The 20,212-nt window shown below is 42.9% G+C and overlaps 1 protein-coding gene across 7 annotated transcripts in view; it reads left to right on the forward strand.

Annotated features, from left to right (window-relative positions):
- The window catches only part of mctp2a (multiple C2 domains, transmembrane 2a), a 94,151-nt gene that overhangs the window by 60,820 nt on the left and 13,119 nt on the right, over positions 1-20,212 (forward strand). For all 7 annotated transcript variants that reach the window (XR_009063197.1, XM_057836166.1, XM_057836164.1 and 4 more), the window contains 4 exons: positions 330-371; positions 15,807-15,916; positions 16,013-16,122; positions 20,027-20,124. Coding sequence is in view for 6 of the 7 variants with exons in the window: in XM_057836166.1 (XP_057692149.1) it covers positions 330-371; positions 15,807-15,916; positions 16,013-16,122; positions 20,027-20,124 (360 nt within the window). In the remaining variant the exon portion in view is untranslated. The remainder of the gene's footprint in view (positions 1-329; positions 372-15,806; positions 15,917-16,012; positions 16,123-20,026; positions 20,125-20,212) is intronic.

Consider the following 20,212-nt stretch of genomic DNA (forward strand, 5'->3'; position numbering starts at 1 on the left):
TCAGGGATGACTTGATATAAAGTGATATCGGCAACAACATCCAAATTGAATGTGTTTTTTTTTTCCACCCCCTGATTTTTTTGTGTGCTTACATTGCGGAGAAATGAGATTGCTTCAGTGTGACAGTGCACACATGAAGAAGGCTCTCTTTCACCTTTTCCTTTTGTGTGAGGTCACCTCATGATGCTGTCTCTATGGAAACAAGCCGCTCCCCATAGGGGTGAATTTACTCAAAGGAAATTTCATTACGAGGTGTTTGTTAAAAATGCCCATCTCCTACAAATGCCCCATTCACTTGTACTTCTCTCTGCCCTTTTATTTTCTCCCAGGTGAACATGAACATGGGTGAGGACGAAGAGGATGATGAGAAGGTATTTTATCTTGTCTTTCTGTAAGATTTTTACTGTATAATGTGTTTGATGGTACCTGTGTGCCTTCAGGTTTTAAAATGATCTAGTCGTGTCTTGTAATGTTTTCCTTGAATGCTGATTGTTTGTGGTTTGAGCAAAACTATGTTCATATGAAAGGTTTTACAGACGTTCCTGTAAAGTTGACTTGAAATTGAAAATTGAAAACCATTGATGACAATATATGTCTATTTTAACTGGGAGGGGCTGGAATCGAATGATCAATGTCAGCTGTCCTGTTTCAAATGAGTTGGACCTGTATTGCCGTCAGTTGTGGCCAATCAGTTAACACACCCCGCATCACACCACGATAATCTTCATAGTAACAGCAACTGTCCTTTCTTTCCACCAATTTTCTATCTTTTGTGTTGTAGTAATATCGCCACAGCAGCCAGGGAAAGCTGCTTTTTCCTTAACAATTAAAACATGATATTTATAGTCCAATAGTTTAATAATGCCAGTACCGTAATTTTCGGACTATAAGGCGCTACTTTTTTCCTTCATTTCGAATCCTGCGGCTTTTAGTTGAGTGCGGCTTGTTTGTTGATTTATTTGGGTTAATAGGTTGATAGAACTACCTTAAAATAATTTTCGGTTACTAACATTGGCGCTCGCCTATGGAATGCCATTGATCCGGCACTTACCAGTATAGAATCATTTGGTTCCTTCAAAAGGACGGATAAGGAAAGCATTTTGAGTCGCTACCATGAACAACATGAATAAAAATACAATAACACTACTGCCATACACACAGACACAACATAGTGTTCCCAGAACAAATAAATGATAGGAATGTCAGGGACACAGAAAAAGTCACAACATTGCACGCCCTAAAAATAAGCCCCGTAGCAAACACAGAACATTAACTGCTCGCATATGTGCATGCTGTCTGACCTGTAACATCTGTATACAATGGAGTTGCTAAACTGGTACACTGATCGACAACATTACCTAAGTGCTATGACAAATCAATAACTTTTGGGAAGAAAATTCATGTTAAAAAAAAAAAAAAAAAAAAGCTCATGTAATGTAATGTATGTAACTCTACCATCTTGATTGTGCGTCCTTGGCTGCAGGGGGACGGGCCTTGAAAAGCATATACTTCTCCCTACCATCTTGATTGTGCGTCCATGGCTGCAGGGGGACGGGCCTTGAAAAGCATATACTTCTCCCGTCAGCCCTTGTCTTTCTTCAGTTCTTTCTTTAAGAAGTTAATCATATCACTTTTTGCAACTGTCAATGATACCGATGGATGATGAGGACAATAAATGAATAAATAAATAAATAGGTAACACTTTGACAGCGGCGTCATAAGATCTTCATAATTATGACATGACACTATAATCGGCATTACTGAATGCTTATGACAGATATTATTAAGTGTCATCAGGCAAATTATGTCGCTAACTCCATGATTGTCTCCCCCAAGGGAGCATTGATGGCCAAATGAAGCTTCTTGAAGCAATGAATCATGGTGGCTCATTTGGTCTTATGACAGTCGTATGATGCAGTGTTACCGGTTAATATCTTTTGTTGTAAATATCCCATAATACATTTAGGACAGCTGCAACTTATAATCCAGTGTGTCGTATCTATTAACAAATGCTGTTTTCGGGCCAAATTTGATGGGTAGGGTCTTATAGTCACGTGCGCCTTATATTGGAAAACCCGCGCGCCCATCAACCGGCCTACAGGGATGGCAGGAGGGGACGCATCACCAACCCCACGCCTACACCCACCCCCGCCCGCCCACCCGGGCCACGAGCCACAGCCACAGCCCCCCAACCGGCACGGCACGCCACGGGACCCCCAGCGGCCCACCAAGCCCCAGGCAAGGCAGGGTCCCCCGCCGGTGCAGGCGACACCCCGCTGATACACCGGCGGCCAGCCAGCGACCCGCGACGGAGCGCAGGGCGGATGCCCAGCCAGAGAAGAGAGGGGAAGGCGGAGGCAGGAGAACGCCCAGGAACTGCCACGGGGCGGTGCAAGATCGGAGACCCGACCCCCCAACCCACTCCCGCGGCCGGCAGCCGAGGCAGAGGGGAGGCCACACCCCAGGAGCCACGCCATATAGAAAAAGTGTGGGACCAACCTACCACCCTATTACTGTGGCTGCCAGGTTCCCGACTGGCAGCCATCACCCGGCACCGTGATGGGGGTGTGAGGGGAGGGTAGTGCAATGTATGCATTAAAATAGGAGAGCTTGGCTTGGGGCAGTGGGACCGCAGCATGGAGTTTCTGTCCAGCCGCCCGTCCCACCGCCCTTTGCCGGAGCTCTCCTGTGGAGTATGATGTGTGTGGTGCATTTAAAAAAGGTGCAGGGATGGCGGGGCCTGTGGTGAGGAGGCAGCCGTGAGCCCCCCCCCCCCCCCCCCCAAACAGGTCCCAACCATCCCACAACCTTGGTGTGTGGTGCATTAAAAACAGGGGGGAGTCGGGCTGGGACTGTAAAGCCCCGTCCCAACTCTCCCCGGAGAAATGTATGAGCATGTAAGTGCCAGGGTGAAAAATATTTACAGTGCCGAAGTGAGAAGTGCGTGAGTTAAGAGGCAGGCTCCCGCGGGCGTGGCCCCGTCCACCAGAACCACCGGCCCCAGGGCGGAAGAAGCGTCAGGGCCCCGATCAATCCCCGCCCCAGACCACCCACGGCGCCTCCACGACCGCCCACCCCCCTCCCACCCACCGAGCACCCACCCCGCACCCCGAGCAGGCGCCACACCAAGCGCCGGCGACCAGGGGGCGTCCACCCCACCGGCAAGGGACAGCAAGCCTCACCCTAGGCCCTGCGGGCCCCAAGAGGCCCCGCCAACGACCCCGCCGGCCGGGGGGCAGCCGCGCCCGCCGCGGCCTAGGGAGGCGGACAGGGCCGGAAACAGACCAAGGGGAGGGAAGCGCACCCCCCACAACCCACCCCCCGGCCAAGAGGGGCGCGCGGTATGGCACCAGAGGGCACCTCCCCGGCACCCGGTACAGGGAGACGCGGCTCCGGCCGGGCGGACCTGGGAGGGAACCATGGCTGCCGCATACACCCCCCGGCCCCCACCCCAACTCCACCCCACCCCGGCCGGCCGGGGAAGGGCCGCGGCCCGGGACCGGCACCCGCGCGGCCCCCCCACCCGCCCACGACACCAGCGCGCGCCCGACGGGACCCCCCGCACAGCCAGATGCAACCAGACAAGCCCCGGCCGAAAATCCCGGGGGCCAAGACCGGCGGCGGGACGGCCCAGGGCAGGACGCCAACAAACTCCACCTGTAAAGCTGATAGAAGAAGAGGTTTATCAAACACCATTAGATGTATGCCAGTGAAGTGTATTATTTACGCATAGTTCCTTAATTGTTCCAAGTCTGATAAGTAATATATAGGGTGTTCCAAAAAAAGTTGCATATGATCCCCAGTAGCTGGAAACCAAATTGTCTATGAGTATCCTTGTAAAATAAGCCCATTGACCGACTAAACTGTGAAGGAAGAAAAAATATTTATTACATGCTGTTGGGAGTGTATAAAACAGTTCGGATTTAAACATGTCCAGTTTCCAGCTGCAGAAGGATGCATACAACTTCCCTGGACACCCCGCATACATCCATTTATGTATACATTTCTATTATTTTTGTGGCATTCCTTCGCAGGTGAGAGAGAATCCTTATTCTATGTTCATCATTCTTGCGACCGTTTCCCACTGTTGTTCGTATTTGTCCATTTTATTTGTCTGTTTGGCAGATATTTTCTCTAATGTTATATATTCAATGATTAGATTTAGCCATTGGTTAATGCTAATGTTTTGTTTGTTTTTCCAATTCAACAATATTGTTTTTTTGGCTATCGTTAGACTTGCTAGTAGTGGACGGGTTTGATGGATAGAGATATTCACTGTATTCAGATCGCCAAGCAGACAAAGAGTTGGAGACAATGGAATCCTGCAGTTCAATAGGAAAGAGAGTTTCTTCGTTACCTGTGCCCAGAAATCTTCTATTGGTTTACATTGCCAAAGAGCATGAAAGTATGTATCTGAAGTATCTTCGTTGCAGCTTGTACATTTATCGGATTGGGAGAACCCCATTTTGTGCATTTTAGATTGAGTAATATGCCATCTGTGCAGTATTTTGAACTGTATAAGCTGAAGGTTCTTATTCTTTGTCATTATAAATACATTTTTACAGATGTTGGACCAATAGTTATTATCTAATGTTACCGAGAGTTCGTTATTCCATTTTTCGATTGGTAGGCAAGTAGAGTTGTTACATGAGAGGGCTTTATATACTTTTGAAAGTATTTTTTTTTTTGTTGAGGATGTATATTATTTTATTTACGAAAGGTGGTGGGTCTAACATACCCGTTAGTGATGGAAATTTGCTTCTGATGGCTGCCCTGATTTTATTGTATTGAAGGAAATTGACCCCTTAACTAATAAAGGGGAGGTTTGCCAATTGTATTTGGTTGCAGTCTGTTTGCTCTAATTCTAGCCATGACTGTTGTTCAGTGTTAAGATATAACCACCTAATAAGATATTGTATTTGATTTGCTATATAATAGTGTTGGAAATTAGGGGCCTCTAGACCCCCCTCTGGTTTATTTCTTTGCAATTTGGCAAGGCTAATTCTGTTTTTCTTGTTTTTAAAGTAGAATTTTGTGACGGCTGAGTCTAGGTCTTGAAACCATTTTTGAGTGGGTTTAGAGGGGATCATTGAGAACAAATAGTTTATTTGTGGTAATACTTTCATTTTGACTGTTGCTATCCGGCCCAAAAGTGAGATGGGTAGATTATTCCAGTGTGTCAAATCTTCACATATTTTTGCTAGGAGGGGTGTATGGTTTAGTTTAGTTAATTCTGTAAGTTTTGGTGAAATGTTGATTCCAAGATACTTTATATTCCCTATTGGAATATTGTGATTTTGATTTGCAGGATTCCATGAGTTTGTTGATAAGGGCATTATAATTGATTTTGACCAATTTATAGCATAATCTGATATTTGTGAAAATGTCTTTATTAGTTCAAAAGTCTCATGTAGGGAGGATTCTGTTTTTTCTAGATATAAAAGTATATCGTCTGCGTATAAGTTAATTTTGTGTTCCGATGTGTGCGAGCAGATCCCTTTGATATTAGCGTTTTGTCTTATTGCAATTGCTAATGGTTCAATAAATAGAGCAAATAATAGGGGTGAGAGTGGACAGCCTTGTCGAGTTCCCCTTTGAAGACAGAAACTTTGTGAAATGACCCCGTTTGTGTTTACAGTGGCTTTTGGGGCGTTGTAGAATATTTTTATCCAGCGGATAAATGGCTCACCGACCCAAATTTTTCCAAAACTTTGAAGAGAAAAAACCAGTTGACTTTGTCAAATGCTTTTTCTGCGTCCAAAGAGAGGATAATTGCTTTCTGTTTATAATTCTGTGCAATATTAATAAGATTTAACAAGCGTCTTATATTGTTTGTAGAGTTACGTCCTTTAATAAAGCCGGTCTGGTCTTTATGAATTATAGTGGGAAGAGTTTGTTCTAATCTAGTAGCTAAAGCCTTTGCAATAATTTTAATATCTGTATTCATTAAGGATATTGGTCTATAGTTTGCTGGTTGGGTTAGGTCTTTCCCTTCTTTTGGCAGTAGTTTGATTACTGCAGTGTTCATATTGTCTCTAATTTGACCCTTGGCACTGATTTCTTGAACCATTCTATAGAAAAGTGGTGCCAGCATATTCCAAAAGTGTTTAAAATATGATGTCGAGAACCCATCGGGCCCCGGTGCGCGACCTATTGGCATGTCCTTTACGGCATTCCATAATTCAGCGAGGGTAAGTGGGGTATCTAGCAATTGTTGGCTTTCTAAAGTTATTTGGGGGATGTCAAGATTATTAACGAATACGTCAATGTCTTCATTATGATCGTTTGTCCCCGAGTATAAGTTTTTGTAGTAGCTATAGAAAGTTTCGTTAATTTTTTCTGGTGATTGTGTTATTATGCCGGCTGAATCTTGTATTGTTGTAATTAATGTTTTTTCTTTGTTACGTTCGAGTTGGTTTGCTAAATATTTCCCGGATTTGTTATTATGCTCAAAATTGGTATATCGTAGTTGTTGTAACAGAAATTGAGTTTTTTTAGACAGAATACTATTGAGCCGTTCTTTGGCGCTGAAAAGTTCTTTTGTGGTATTGTCTGTGGGATTATTGGCGAATTCCTCCGTCAGTTGTTTGATTTTCATTTCTAATTCGTTTTCCAACTTCTGTTCTTGTTTTTTTTTTTATATGATGAATATGAGATAATCTTGCCTCGAATTACGCATTTTCCTGTTTCCCAAAGCAATGACGGTGAGATGTTTGGGGAATCGTTAAGTTCCATAAAGTCTTTCCATTCTTTCTTAACGAATGTATCAAATGCTGGGTCATCTAATAAGGAATCATTACAGCGCCAGGTTGCGTGGGGTATCGTGCGGGAGTCAGTTTTAAGGGCTAAAGAAATTGGTGCATGATCACTGATGATTATTGGATGTATTCTTGGCGAAATATTATTAATAGCGGAATTATTCGCTAGAAAAAAATCGATTCTTGAACACGAACCATGGGCTAGGGATTGAAAGGTATATTCCCTTTTTGTTAAATGTTTTGCTCTCCAGACGTCACTTAAGCCAAAATCGTCCATATATTTCCTAATGGTTCTTGCAGTTTGTGACTGTTTAGTGAGTTTATAATTGGAGCTATCTATACTTGGATCAAGTGTAGTGTTAAAGTCCCCTCCTATAATAATTGTTGAGTTCACTGACATGTCACTCAGTTTACCAAAGATATTGTGGAAGAACTGTGTATCCTCGTTGTTTGGGGCATATATGTTCACTAATACTTGACTCTTGCATAACAAAACTTTTCTTGCATAGCCTCTATAAGTTACATTTCAAAGCATACCTTGTGTTATTCAGCGTCTTTTCAGTACATTCACAAAGGTCCTGCAAACCTTTCTACAAAACGCATACATTCACATTTTCTGGGCTTGCAAAGCCTATTTTGTGGATTGAATTAGATCTCTTGTGTCATTACTGTCCAAATGGAATAGAAGAGGGTGATGTTTACTCCCAAAGTAGCAGTAAAACTTGCGTTTTTGCCCAAAGGGCTTACGAGCCACTTCCACTTGTTCAGTTGGTGAGAAAAATCATAAAGCATCTTTATTACTGTCTGCAAGAAAACTAAAACAACAGGAAATGCTTAGGGAGCCTAAAAAATTAGACTTCTCCCCCATGCCACAAAACACCATATTCAATTACACTCATCCCCCTCATTTGGCGTTACGAAGGGACAGTTAACAGGGATGTGCATTATTGCTTCATGGCAGTGAAGTGCGGACCCAACGCAAAGCCTGCGAGCGCTGACCCTTGTGCTGCATGTCTAGGCCCCGCATTCATATCCATAATGCGCTCAATATATTCTGTTGTGATGACCGCAGGCTAGGAGGGTGCAAAGAGAAAAAAAACATATACACCACCATGTCCTGTCTGCAAGGATGATGAAACTCGCATGATATGTCTGCACACACGCACGTAAACAAAAGTTAACAGAAAACACCACTAAAAATAGTTTTTATAGCTATGTGACAGGACTGACGCAGTGCAATTAATGTAATAGCAAAGCTTCACAGGATATTTATTACATTTGTTTTCACCTTGAACCTCCGCTTATGATCAAGGTCTGTGTAGTTTAGTTGAAGAAAAAAAAAACGCCGATACGAGCGTCTCCCTCTCATCTTAAAGCTCTCTGATTTGTTTCCCCCCTTTCCATGAGCTTTCTTAAACCCTTTCGCACACTGCAAGAGGAAAAAAATGAAATATCTCCTTTCATTTACTAATTAAGCAGCAGCTCGTGTTTGTTTAAGCTGTCAGCTTTAATTTAAAGTGACTTATTTGAAAGTGGTGTTGTGGTCCGCGCTGTCACTTGAGCGCGATATCGCTTGGCGAGATCAAGCCCGTGTCGCTTTACACCTCCTATCAAAGTCTGCCTCTAAAATATTTGGGGTTAAAGAGTGATCAGTTTTAAGTTTGACGGCTTCAAAGCCTCTCCGCCAACACACAAATGAAGCCCCCACCCCCTTCTCCCTTCAAGGAGGTTGCGATTACCACCCAAAATATGTTTTTTATTCCCCCTTTCCCCCTTGAGGAAGGAAATATGCGAACTGGGATAACACAAAGGCATGATGCTAAAGAGAGACGAAAGGCGACGCAGTGTTACAGCAGGATAATACACCACAGATCCTCGGCCTGTGAACAAATCTGTCCTCAGGGGTGGTGCGAAACAGCTTACAAATTACATGTGCGCAAAGTGACTTCCTTTTGGCCTTAGGTACCAATTGTTCACACAGACCTTATTTATTCATAACACAAAGAAACAAGAGGCAAACCCAGTCTATAGATATCCAATAGAACCCAACAGGGGGAAGATGTTACAGCCTGGGAGCTGGTCTGTGGCTCCACTCGCTCTCAAAAGGCAGTTAAAAAGGATGGCATAGATGGTGGTTGTTGGGGCGTTAGCCTGGGCCATGGCGTCAGCTCTCAGCCCATCAACTGAGAGTTCACCACCATAAGTGCAGCAGATGGTCCGTGCCACCACGATTGCTTTCCTAAATAATCTATTTGTACTTCATCAGAGGTGAAAGTGGGCCGGAACGGTCCGGAACACCGTTCCGATATAAAATTAGGAGGCGGAACAGGGCGGAACGGTGCTTTGCTCTTGAAAATGTGACGGCAATGGTGTGCCGCATGTATGCTATTTTTAGACCGTGACGTCGCATCGTAAAGCGGAAGTAAAGCAAGAGTGGGACATTATAGACCCGCCCTCGCATATGAGCAATGTTAATTCTGCTCCTTTTCTCTCTCATTTTTTTAATGAAAATCAGTTTCTCACGTATGACTTGTTACAGTAAGTGTAATGCAGTAGCCAAATGCAAAACCTGTTTTGTTTTATTGTTTGATATAGGTATAACTGCTAGAGGCGTGCAAAATTTCCGATTCTTAGATTATTCGCGATTCGGCCGTGGAAGATTCGAGAACGCTTCACAAACACCCAAATTCCGAATATTGAATTATACCAGGTAAAGCGGAAATAAAACGCAGTCAGCGCGGTCTTCAGGACGCAATGAGGAACGGACCGAGAGTAAATATGATGTGCAGCTAATGCCGCTAGGTAAAAAAAAACAAAAAACAATAATACCTGACTGCGGCCGTCAGCCGCTACAAACAGCGCCCAGTCTAGATGTGAAATGACAGACTTTCCCGCGCTAGTAAACAGGCGCCATCTTAAAGCAGTAGACTTTTCCGGAAGGCTCTGTTGTAGAGAACCTATTTACTTTTTATCTAAAGTACCCCTAAATCGGCAAAATCTTGACTTGAATCTATATTTAAATGATGAAACAGTTTTAAAACGTTCTCATGTCGAAAGTAGACATGAGGGAAATTATGGAATAACGGGCGCAATTTTAACAACTTTAACAGTTGATTCACAACATTAAATTAATTGAATGTAGTTTAAAGCTGCTGATACAGAATGGGGACTTGAGTATTTTATTTACTGTTTTTAACCAGTAACTTGATACTAAAATAGTAGTTTGGTTTATTTAGCCTGAGAGGATTTTGAACAATTTTGGAACAAATATACAAAACATAAAAAAAAAAAAAAAATGGGGGGAGGGGGGCATCAATAATCGATTTATAATCGAATCGGAGTCTCTGAATCGCTATCGTTAGATGCCCAAAGATTCCCACCTCTAATAACTGCCAAAAGCAGTTTTCTACAGATTTCTGTTGTTTTGGGATGTTTGACACCCCACTAAAAAAATATAATAATGACTCTGTGGCGACCTTTATGTCAGGGAGTTCCGGCAAAAGATTGCAGCCACTTTCACCCCTGCCTGTCATTAACAACAATAGACATTCATTTCATCTGAACTGGGAGGACTGGCTATGAATACTCAAGTTTCAATACCACTGATGGTGCAAGACGTCCAATCCATTTGGACTGAGAGTCCTAGTAGCGATCATTCGTTGCCAACCTCTCCCAGTCTAAATGGAATGGACATCTCGAACTGTCAATGGTATTGAAACCTGAGTATTCACAGCCAGGGAGTCCTGGTAGCGATCATTCAGCAAGCCTCTTCCAGTCCAAATGGATTGGACGTCTACTGCTGTCAGTGGCGGACAGTTAGTTATTGTGCTTCAGGTACAAATACATCACAGTTGTGTATTTTTACTACCTCTTGTCCTTCCTTATCCTTAGTGGGAATCATGCTCGCTTGGCACCGTTTATTCTAATTAAATGGAGTCTAAATTACTTTCCCCACAAAATTTGGGGATTGTTTGCTTTTGTTCAGTAGGTCAAATTGGTTCCTCATTATTACAAGCTTTTTATAAGTTGAGATGATGGGAAAATGTGCTTTTAGCAGATTTTTCTAATCAGTACACATTTAGGATTTGTGCAGTCCATTTCAAATTGTTTTATTGACATTTCAAGGAAGAAAGAAATGGAAAGTATGTCTTGCCGCCAAGGAGATGGAGTATTTCATGATTTTTTTTTTCATGAAGGAAATGAATAAAGATAATCTTCAGAGCACCGCCTATTTATTTATACTTCAGAGGGCATCTCTTCATCTGTTTTCTTTCTTTCACATATGAAAGCCAACGCATTTACTCTTCATTCCTGCCTGCGCAAGTTGTATTGTGATTTTTTTTAACACTTATTATACAGTATGCTATATATACAGTATTATAACTTCTGTATCCCACACATTTTAGCTCTTCTTATTTTGACCACTGTGACAAGTCAATGTTCCACAGCTGAAGAGATACTCAAAAAGACTAAATTGGTGCTCTTATTAGCTCCTGATCATAACAAGAAATAAACCATACTTATTGTATTATATAGGATGTTAAAAGGGGTCTGCTGAATTGTGTGAATTGAAGTGATTGTTTCTTTTGATGATAGATTTTTAGAGTATAACTTGCGCATTACCTTCTCATGTGGAAGAGGAGCAACAAAGTCACATTTTTAGTTGAATAATGTGAGATAAAAACAAAACAAAAAAACAATGAGCGCACTTATGCTTGGGCTGTTGTCACCCACTGCTGTTGCTCATACAAAGGCCACATACAATAGCTCTTTGTCTATGTACACACTAGGGGTGTGACAAAATATCGAAATGGTGATATATCGTAATACTTTGTATCCCAAAAGATTATCGATATGCTCCTGCCAAGAATCGAGATATCGTTTTAAAAGGGTGTCAATGTCTAAAAAAAAAAAAAAAAAATAAGATAAAATAAAAAGGAACCAACAAGTTGCAACCAAAATCTTCCACCATAACTAGGGATGGGAATTGATAAGATTTTTAAGATTCCGATTCCATTATCGATATTGCTTAACAATTCGATTCTTTATCGATTCTCTTATCGATTCTAATTTGGACTAATGGACTGTATGAGGTTCTGGGTTCAATATGTTTTGTGGTTCATTCGCCTCGGGGTGTCGGTTAGAACACAAGGAGCGGAGAGTGGAGTTGGTCTTTGGCACTTTTCTTTTTGCGCAGCCCATCCCTCCTCCCGCCGCCCAGCAAAGGAGCCACCGTCCCCCCCCCCGGGACCCAGGGTGGTCCCCTGGGCCACCCGCGTGCCCATCAACCGGCCTTCAAGGATGGCAGGAGGGGACGTATCACCAACCCCACGCCTACACCCACCCCCGCCCGCCCACCCGGGCCACGAGCCACAGCCACAGCCCCCCAACCGGCACGGCACGCCACGGGACCCCCAGCGGCCCACCAAGCCCCAGGCAAGGTAGGGTCCCCCGCCGGTGCAGGCGACACCCCGCTGATACACCGGCGCCCAGCCAGCGACCCGCGACGGAGCGCAGGGCGGATGCCCAGCCAGAGAAGAGAGGGGAAGGCGGAGGCAGGAGAACGCCCAGGAACTGCCACGGGGCGATGCAAGATCGGAGACCCGATCCCCCAACCCACTCCCGCGGCCGGCAGCCGAGGCAGAGGGGAGGCCACACCTTTGGCACTTTTAATACAACTTAGCAACATGCACAACTATATACAGGCAATGGCACTTGATATGAGAATCACTCAATGAGCAGGTGGGAGCATGCGTGGAAAGATGTTAATGTATTTGTATGTGTGTGAAAGACTAGAATGTGTGGATATACAGTGATCCCTCGTTTTTCGCGATTAATGGGGACCAGAACCCGCCGCGATAAGTGAAAAACCGCGAAGTAGCGCACCCCCCCCACAATAACGCAGGGCCAGCTGCCTCTAACCTCGGCGCAAACACATATTAAAGCGTGCGCTTTCCTCTCTCTCCCCACTCGCGTATGCACACAAAGATCAAACTTGTTAACATTTATTGGCAGTTAAACAATGATTAACATGTGCGGCGCAATCATCTGTCACCATCCTTAACTTCAATAAGCAACTCCAATGCACGCAGTGCTTGCCTGGGAAATCAGAGAGCAAAGAGAGAGGGAGGGAGCGACAGTGACACGGATCCGCGACAGACTCAAGGCGCGAAGTTTGAAGCGCGAAGTAGCGAGGGATCACTACTAGTATGTGTGGTTCTGAAAGGAAAGAAAATCAGTGCTGATGCAATAAACAATGCAAATTGACTGTAAAGCAGTTAATAACACACATACATGACTTGCAGTGTATTGAACACAAAGGGAGGGGTCGAGTGCGTGCGAATGTGCAACGCGAATGTAATGTAAAGAACGCTCTCCTCCACGCAGCGAGGACGAGCGGAGCAGAAGCTTGTTTTTCTGTACATTAGTCATTTGTAGACTATCATAGAATGACCAACACTGTATATCGATAATCGTTGTATCGCCATATCATCAGATCATCGTTATCGGGAGCTTTGTACCACAAATCGCATCGTGTCGTGAGGTACCAAGAGGTTCCCACTACTTGTACACACACTACAAAATGTATGCCTGTAACGTTTGCATGTGTAAGGTGTGTTTTACCATCGATAAAAAGGTAAAACAGTCAGCAATTTTTTTTTCCACCTCCTGCAAGTCGTCTGGAATGTATCCACGAGTGATAAACCGTGCTTCACTGTAGTGGTTTTGGTACCCTGCACAACTCAAAAGCGCGTTCTGTGCCGAACAGAACACACAAGTACAAACATTGATAGTCCCCTTGAAGAGAGCGTGAGATGTTCCTTTCAACCAAAGCATTTTTGCAATGCTTTTGCCTTTTTTGGCCGGTGGCGAGCTTCCAGTGCCGAGCCAGGATCCGACGCCCGGTGGGGGAGGATGTGCTAGTGTGGGAATGGCTCTCTTCCTGTGGGCCTGACAGCGAGGAATCTTTCCTATTTCTCCCTGTTTGCATATGCCGCGTTCCCATGGGCGGCCTCGGCGAGCCGTGATAGCGGACGTCCCGCCTGGATCACGTCGATGTAGTTGTCTGCTATCATAAACATATACGGCAGACATCTTCCAGCCTCCACGGCAGTCGCCCTCCTCCTTCTTCCTCTCTGTCATCATTCCTGTCATTATTTCCTCCTTTTGATGTGAGCCTTTTCAGTCCTCTTTAGGCGGCGTTATCTTGGTGCACCCCTCTCCTTCTGTAAGGCTTCACACACGTCCTCATTCCGTGCCTTGATGTGATCAAAAAAACAAACCCTCCATCCCCTTCTCCCTCATACAATTTGCGTGTTGACTTATTGCGTTGCCATGCTCAATTATTTTTTTCAGTGCATTAAATAAAAATAAATAGGCTAAAGCATTTCTACCATGAGGAGTAAAGGTAGAGATTAAGGGTGTAACGGTACATGTATTTGTATTGAACCGTCTCGGTACGTGGTGCTCGGTTTGGAACGTAGGCGTACCGAATGAGTTTGACGTAATGTAACCCTTACTTTTCGAGGCTGTTAGTTGATCGGGTTACAGTTTCTTTGTGTAGATTATATTTACTCCGTCTTCTCTACTATAATGAGGACTAACACGATAGGACTGTATAACCCAGAAACGTCAACGGCGCGACAACGTGGCCGCCGCAAGAACGCAGTGAAACGCGGGCGCTAAAGTCAATCAGCCAATGCACACCAGTCGCAGTGCGACCGCGTGTTAGATGCGTCCCAGAAGCGGCTCAACGCGATGCACGCGAAAAGAAGAAGAGTTTATATTTGATGTGAAACGCGACCCTCCTGCCTCAATACTACTACCGGTAGGTAGGATCGGGCAAAACGGAAGTCACTCGTGTAAAAATACGGTGGATCCGGTCGATTTTCAAACTAATATGCAATCGTAACCCACTTTTTGAGTCCATCAGATCTCTTGAGTGGTAGATCGGGGCACAGTTGACTTGTCTTTGTTGATTTACTGCTGTCTTCTCTGGTCTAATTATAACCAACCCGACCCCTTGTTCAATACAAAACCCTCCTACCACAACAAAACAAGTAGGAACTAATATTCACATAGGAACTAAAGTTGTACAACATAAAATATACAATATAAATGAGTACTACATCACATTTGTAAAATATAAACACATAATAAAATATAGCCTATTTAAATAAAATAAATTGAAATGAGCTAAAACACCTGTAATTAAATAATAAGAAAAATACACAGATCCTGCTTATACAATTAAATTAATTTCTGTGTGGCGCTTTAACTTGAGAAAATCCACCAATAAAGCTTTTGAAAACCGTTCATAAGAAAAAAAATGATTCATTGAGGCATTTCATTTGTAAAATACATGTTAAAATCTTTGTCATTGGGATTGCTTTTTTCTTTGGCGCAACACTTTTTTTTTTTTTTTTCTTTCTTTCAGAAAGAAAGCTGACCAATACGCGGGGTCTGAAAGGCAAATTGTTGCTGGATTATCTTAAAATACCCGCTACTTTTTGAGCAGAATTCTAGCTTTGTATAGGCTAATGTTCCTATTGTTGAAAGGTGTGTAGTAAACAACTAGCACATTTATATTTTGTGTTTTATTTTCTTACTGTACCAAAAATGAACCGAACCGTGACCCCAAAACCGAGGTACGTACTGAACCGAGATTTTTGTGTACCATTACACCTCTAGTAGAGATACTTACAGTTTTTTAACCGAACCAGTTTTCTATGTTTTGGAAAACACCCCGTGCAGGCTGCAAAAATTAAGCTTCCAAGTGGAACACGATTACGGATGATAATTTTGACTGCTTTTCATCTGAGACTCTTGATTATGTACGTGTACATGTGTATGTGTCAGCCGCCAACCGTATTTCAGTCTGTGTGTCTCATCTTGAAAAGTGGTCTGAAGTGGACGTTGTTTGCTCATTATGTCCATTCAATAGAAAAACCATGTAAAATAGCTCAGTTGACATGCTACAGTCTTTGTCTGAGCAACCCAGTGACTAAACAGTTGACCTCATCAAAGCATTTGTTTTGTTTTTGTTAGGAATCTGGGAAAAAGGGGTTGATGGACAAGATACATATGGTTCAAGAAGTTGTGTTGACTGTCCAGAACATTTTGGAGGAACTCGCAAACATGGGGGAACGAACAAAGAAGTAATTTCATCCATGAATGTCCCTTATGTTTATATATCTGTAAAAAAAAAAAATTGATGAATTTTGATGGTATTAATTCAAATCCTTCCTTTACAGCTTATTTAACTGGTCTGTTCCATTCATGTCGTGCCTGGCCTGTCTGGTACTCTTTGCAGCCACGTTGCTTTTATATTTGATCCCACTGCGCTACATCGTGCTCATATGGGGTGAGTAGATTTACGTTTATGTGCAAAAGCCTGATGAAAAATGACACTAGTAGAAGCCAAGCTGTTGATCAACCGAGGAGCAGGTCCATTACAGATGGTAGTGACTAAAATAGTTCGTCAACAATACATTCCTGTATCTACATTTTTAAACACACCCTCACCAAAATATTTATTCCGTCGTCCAATGTTCTGCACCATTATAGAAAAGCCTAGTAAAGCTTCATCCAGAGCATTATCTAAAACTAAGATTTTTTTTTGTCAAAGCTGCCACCTTAAAATTACACCAGTACTATCTAAGAACGGGAAGATTACTATAGTATACAGTGGGGCAAATAAGTATTTAGTCAACCACCAATTGTGCAAGTTCTCCTACTTGAAAAGATTAGAGTGGCCTGTAATTGTCAACATGGGTAATCCTCAACCATGAGAGACAGAATGTGAAAAAAAACAGAAAATTACATTGTTTGATTTTTAAAGAATTTATTTCCAAATTAGAGTGGAAAATAGGTATTTGGTCACCTAAGAAAAAGCAAGATTTTTGGCTGTCAAAAAGGTCTAACTTCTTCTAACGAGGTCTAACGAAGCTCCACTCGTTACCTGTATTAATGGCACCTGTTTTAACTCGTTATCGGTATAAAATACACCTGTCCTCAACCTCAGTCAGTCACACTCCAAACTCCACTATGACCAAGACCAAAGAGCTGTCGAAGGACACCAGAGACAAAATTATAGACCTGCACCAGGCTGGGAAGACTGAATCTGCAACAGGTAAAACGCTTGGTGTAAAAAAAATCAACTGTGGGAGCAATTATTAAAAAAATGGAAGACAGACAAGACTACTGATAATCTTTCTCGATCTGGGGCTCCATGCAAGATCTCACCCTGTGGCGTCAAAATGATAACAAGAACGTTGAACAAAAATCCCACAACCACACGGGGGGACCTAGTGAATGATCTACAGAGAGCTGGGACCACAGTAACAAAGGCTACTATCAGTAACACAATGCACCACCAGGGACTCAAATCCTGCACTGTCAGACGTGTCCCCCTGCTGAAGAAAGTACACGTCCAGGCCGTCTGCGGTTCGCTAGAGAGCATTTGGATCATCCAGAAGAGGAGGGAGAATGTGTTATGGTCAGATGAAACCAAAATAGAACTTTTTGGTAGAAACACAGGTTCTCGTGTTTGGAGGAGAAAGAATACTGAATTGCATCCGAAGAACACCATACCCGCTGTGAAGCATGGGGGTGGAAACATCATGCTTTGGGGCTATTTTTCTGTAAAGGGACCAGGACGTCTGATCTGTGTAAAGCAAAGAATGAATGGGGCCATGTATCGAAATGTATGAAAATCTCCTTCCATCAGCAAGGGCATTTAAGATGAAACGTGGCTGGGTCTTTCAGCATGACAGTGATCTCAAACACACAGCCAAGGCAACAAAGGAGTGGCTTCGTAAGAAGCATTTCAAGGTCCTGAAGTGGCCTAGCCAGTCTCCAGATCTCAACCCCATTAAAAACCTGTGGAGGGAGTTGAAAGTCCGTATTACCCAACGACAGCCCCAAAACATCACTGCTCTAGAGGAGAACTGCATGGAGGAAGGGGCCAAAATACCAGCAACAGTGTGTGAAAAGCTTGTGAAGAGTTACAGAAAACGTTTGGCCTCCGTTATTGCCAACAAAGGGTACATCACAAAGCATTGAGATTAACTTTTGGTATTGACCAAATACTTATTTTCCACCATGATTTGAAAATAAATTCTTTAAAAATCAAACAATGTGATTTTATGGTTTTTCTTTCCCACATTCTGTCTCTCATGGTTGAGGTTTACCCATCTTGACAATTACAGGCCTCTCTAATATTTTCAAGTGGGAGAACTTGCACAATTAGTGGTTGACTAAATACTTATTTGCCCCAATGTACATTGCTTACCAGTGTTGTTATTAACGGCGTTAGAGTATAATGCCGTTATTTTTTTCCGTAGTGAGTTATCTAATTAATTACTTTTCTCATCTCGGCAACGCCGTTACCGTTACTGAGGATGTAAAGGGGTGCGTTACTTTCCATTACTACGTTTGTTGAATGACGCGAGAAAAGTCTGAGACACACGGACTCATGGAAACGAGAGAACAAAGCAGGAGTGGGCAGGAGGGAAGAGAGTTGTGACGTCGTTGCAAACGTGATGCTAGTTTGCTCCAATAATGCCTGACTTTAGCCGATATCCTGCAAACTACGCCCACATGATGCTACGGTAGAGATAACATGTATATAGAACTAGATTCGAAATGTTGGACTCACCGGCGTTAGTAAACAGCCGCCATCTTAAACCAGTAGACTTCTCAGGAAGGCTCTGTAGTAGAGAACCTACCTAGCGAACCTAAGTAACTTTTTATCTATAATACTCCTATATCGGCAAAATCTTGACTTGAATCTATCTTTAAATGATGAAACAGTTTTAAAACTTTCACATGTCGAAAGTAGACGGAAGGGAAATAATGCAATTACGGGAGCAATTTTAACAACTTATAATAGTTGATTCACAACATTAAATGACTTCCAAACATAGCAAAGGTTAATGTTTTTTTTTTGAAAAATATGAAAGGTAACACCAGTTATTTTGTCAAGTAACTAATTATTCTTACATTCAGGTAACAGTTACTTTTTGGGAGGAGTAATTTGTAAGTGTAATTAATTACTTTTTTAAAGTAAGATTAACAACACTGTTGCTTACACACACAAAAGAAAGGTACAACAGGCATATTCATAATGGCAGTATTAATTTGACCAAAGGTAATTGTCAGGAGAAATTGGTTTAGTATGCTGCTTTATTTTGGGGTACTCTGCCCATCATATGTAGACATGCAATTTGTTTAGATGTTTAACGTGATTTCACCTGCCTTTATTGAAGTGAAGTTCTTTCCTGATCTCTTCCATACACCTCTGCACATGCAACTAGATCAGACATCTGCAGAGGTGAGCTGGGCTCCATGTGGGCTGCGATGGTAGAGCCCAGTGTAGGCAAAAGCCCCGGGTTTGGTGGGAACACAAAGGAGAGCAGCTGAGCTGTATATAACACAGCATGTCCTTGGGCATTCTGAAGGCCTCTCATTATCTAGTGTGGCTATACAGCGCAAACCGTCATCTCTGTGGTCAGGGAGATGCGTTGCCCTCCACGGGCTCTCCTTCACCAGCTCGCCAGCCCACAGCCGCTCTTTTTCCACGCAGTCTTCCACGCAATCAATACCAAAATCCTATCTTATCAAACAAAAACACGCAGACGGAGACACTGCTCTGCCTCGCCTGTTAACCTCCATCCCTGTGGTTCCAAGGCAAGCCTTTCAAGTTGCGTGCACATATTTAGGTCCTGGGGTTCTTTGTCTGCACATTGGGGTGAGGCACTCTCTAGCTGCCAGTATAATGGTCCCATTACCACACTGTTGAGATGTGTTTTTCTCTCGTTTGTACACATCATCTCTCAGAGTTGCGCTTGAAAGTGAGGAGAAGGTGGAAAATCGATCGGCACATAGCTATTTGCTGTTCACTATTCGCAAATTTATTTGAGAGTTTTTAATGTGGAACTTACCCTCTGCTATTGGCTGAATCAATGTGCAATTTTTTTCACACTATCTGTAATGCCTCTAAGTGTAACAAGGGAACACCAATGCCCCAACAAATAGGATAGCAGTAACTGATGTGTAGGAAGTGTTGTTAAATTAATAAATCTCAACTGAAAGATCTGTGTATCTCAAGGGGCCAATAAGTTTAAACTGGGTTGTTGGCAGAAGTTAAGGAGAGACTTTTGTTACAGTAATATGATTTTGAAATGCTAACAGTTTGGGAATCATAGTTTTTGGTATACAGTATCATCCATTGATGGGCGTTTTTTTTTTTTTTTTCTTTTTCACAGGTGTTCACAAATTTACCAAAAAGCTGCGCAACCCATACGCAATCGACAATAATGAACTGCTGGATTTTCTCAAGAGGATGCCATCTGATGTTCAGAAGGTAAAATGCATTATTTTTATATACACACAGGGGGCAAATTCCCGCAAGATGTTTGCATTATTATATATAAAAATTCCCAAGTGTGCTG

This window comes from Corythoichthys intestinalis, chromosome 5 (assembly GCF_030265065.1).
Source record: "Corythoichthys intestinalis isolate RoL2023-P3 chromosome 5, ASM3026506v1, whole genome shotgun sequence".
Taxonomy (NCBI): Eukaryota; Metazoa; Chordata; class Actinopteri; order Syngnathiformes; family Syngnathidae; genus Corythoichthys; species Corythoichthys intestinalis.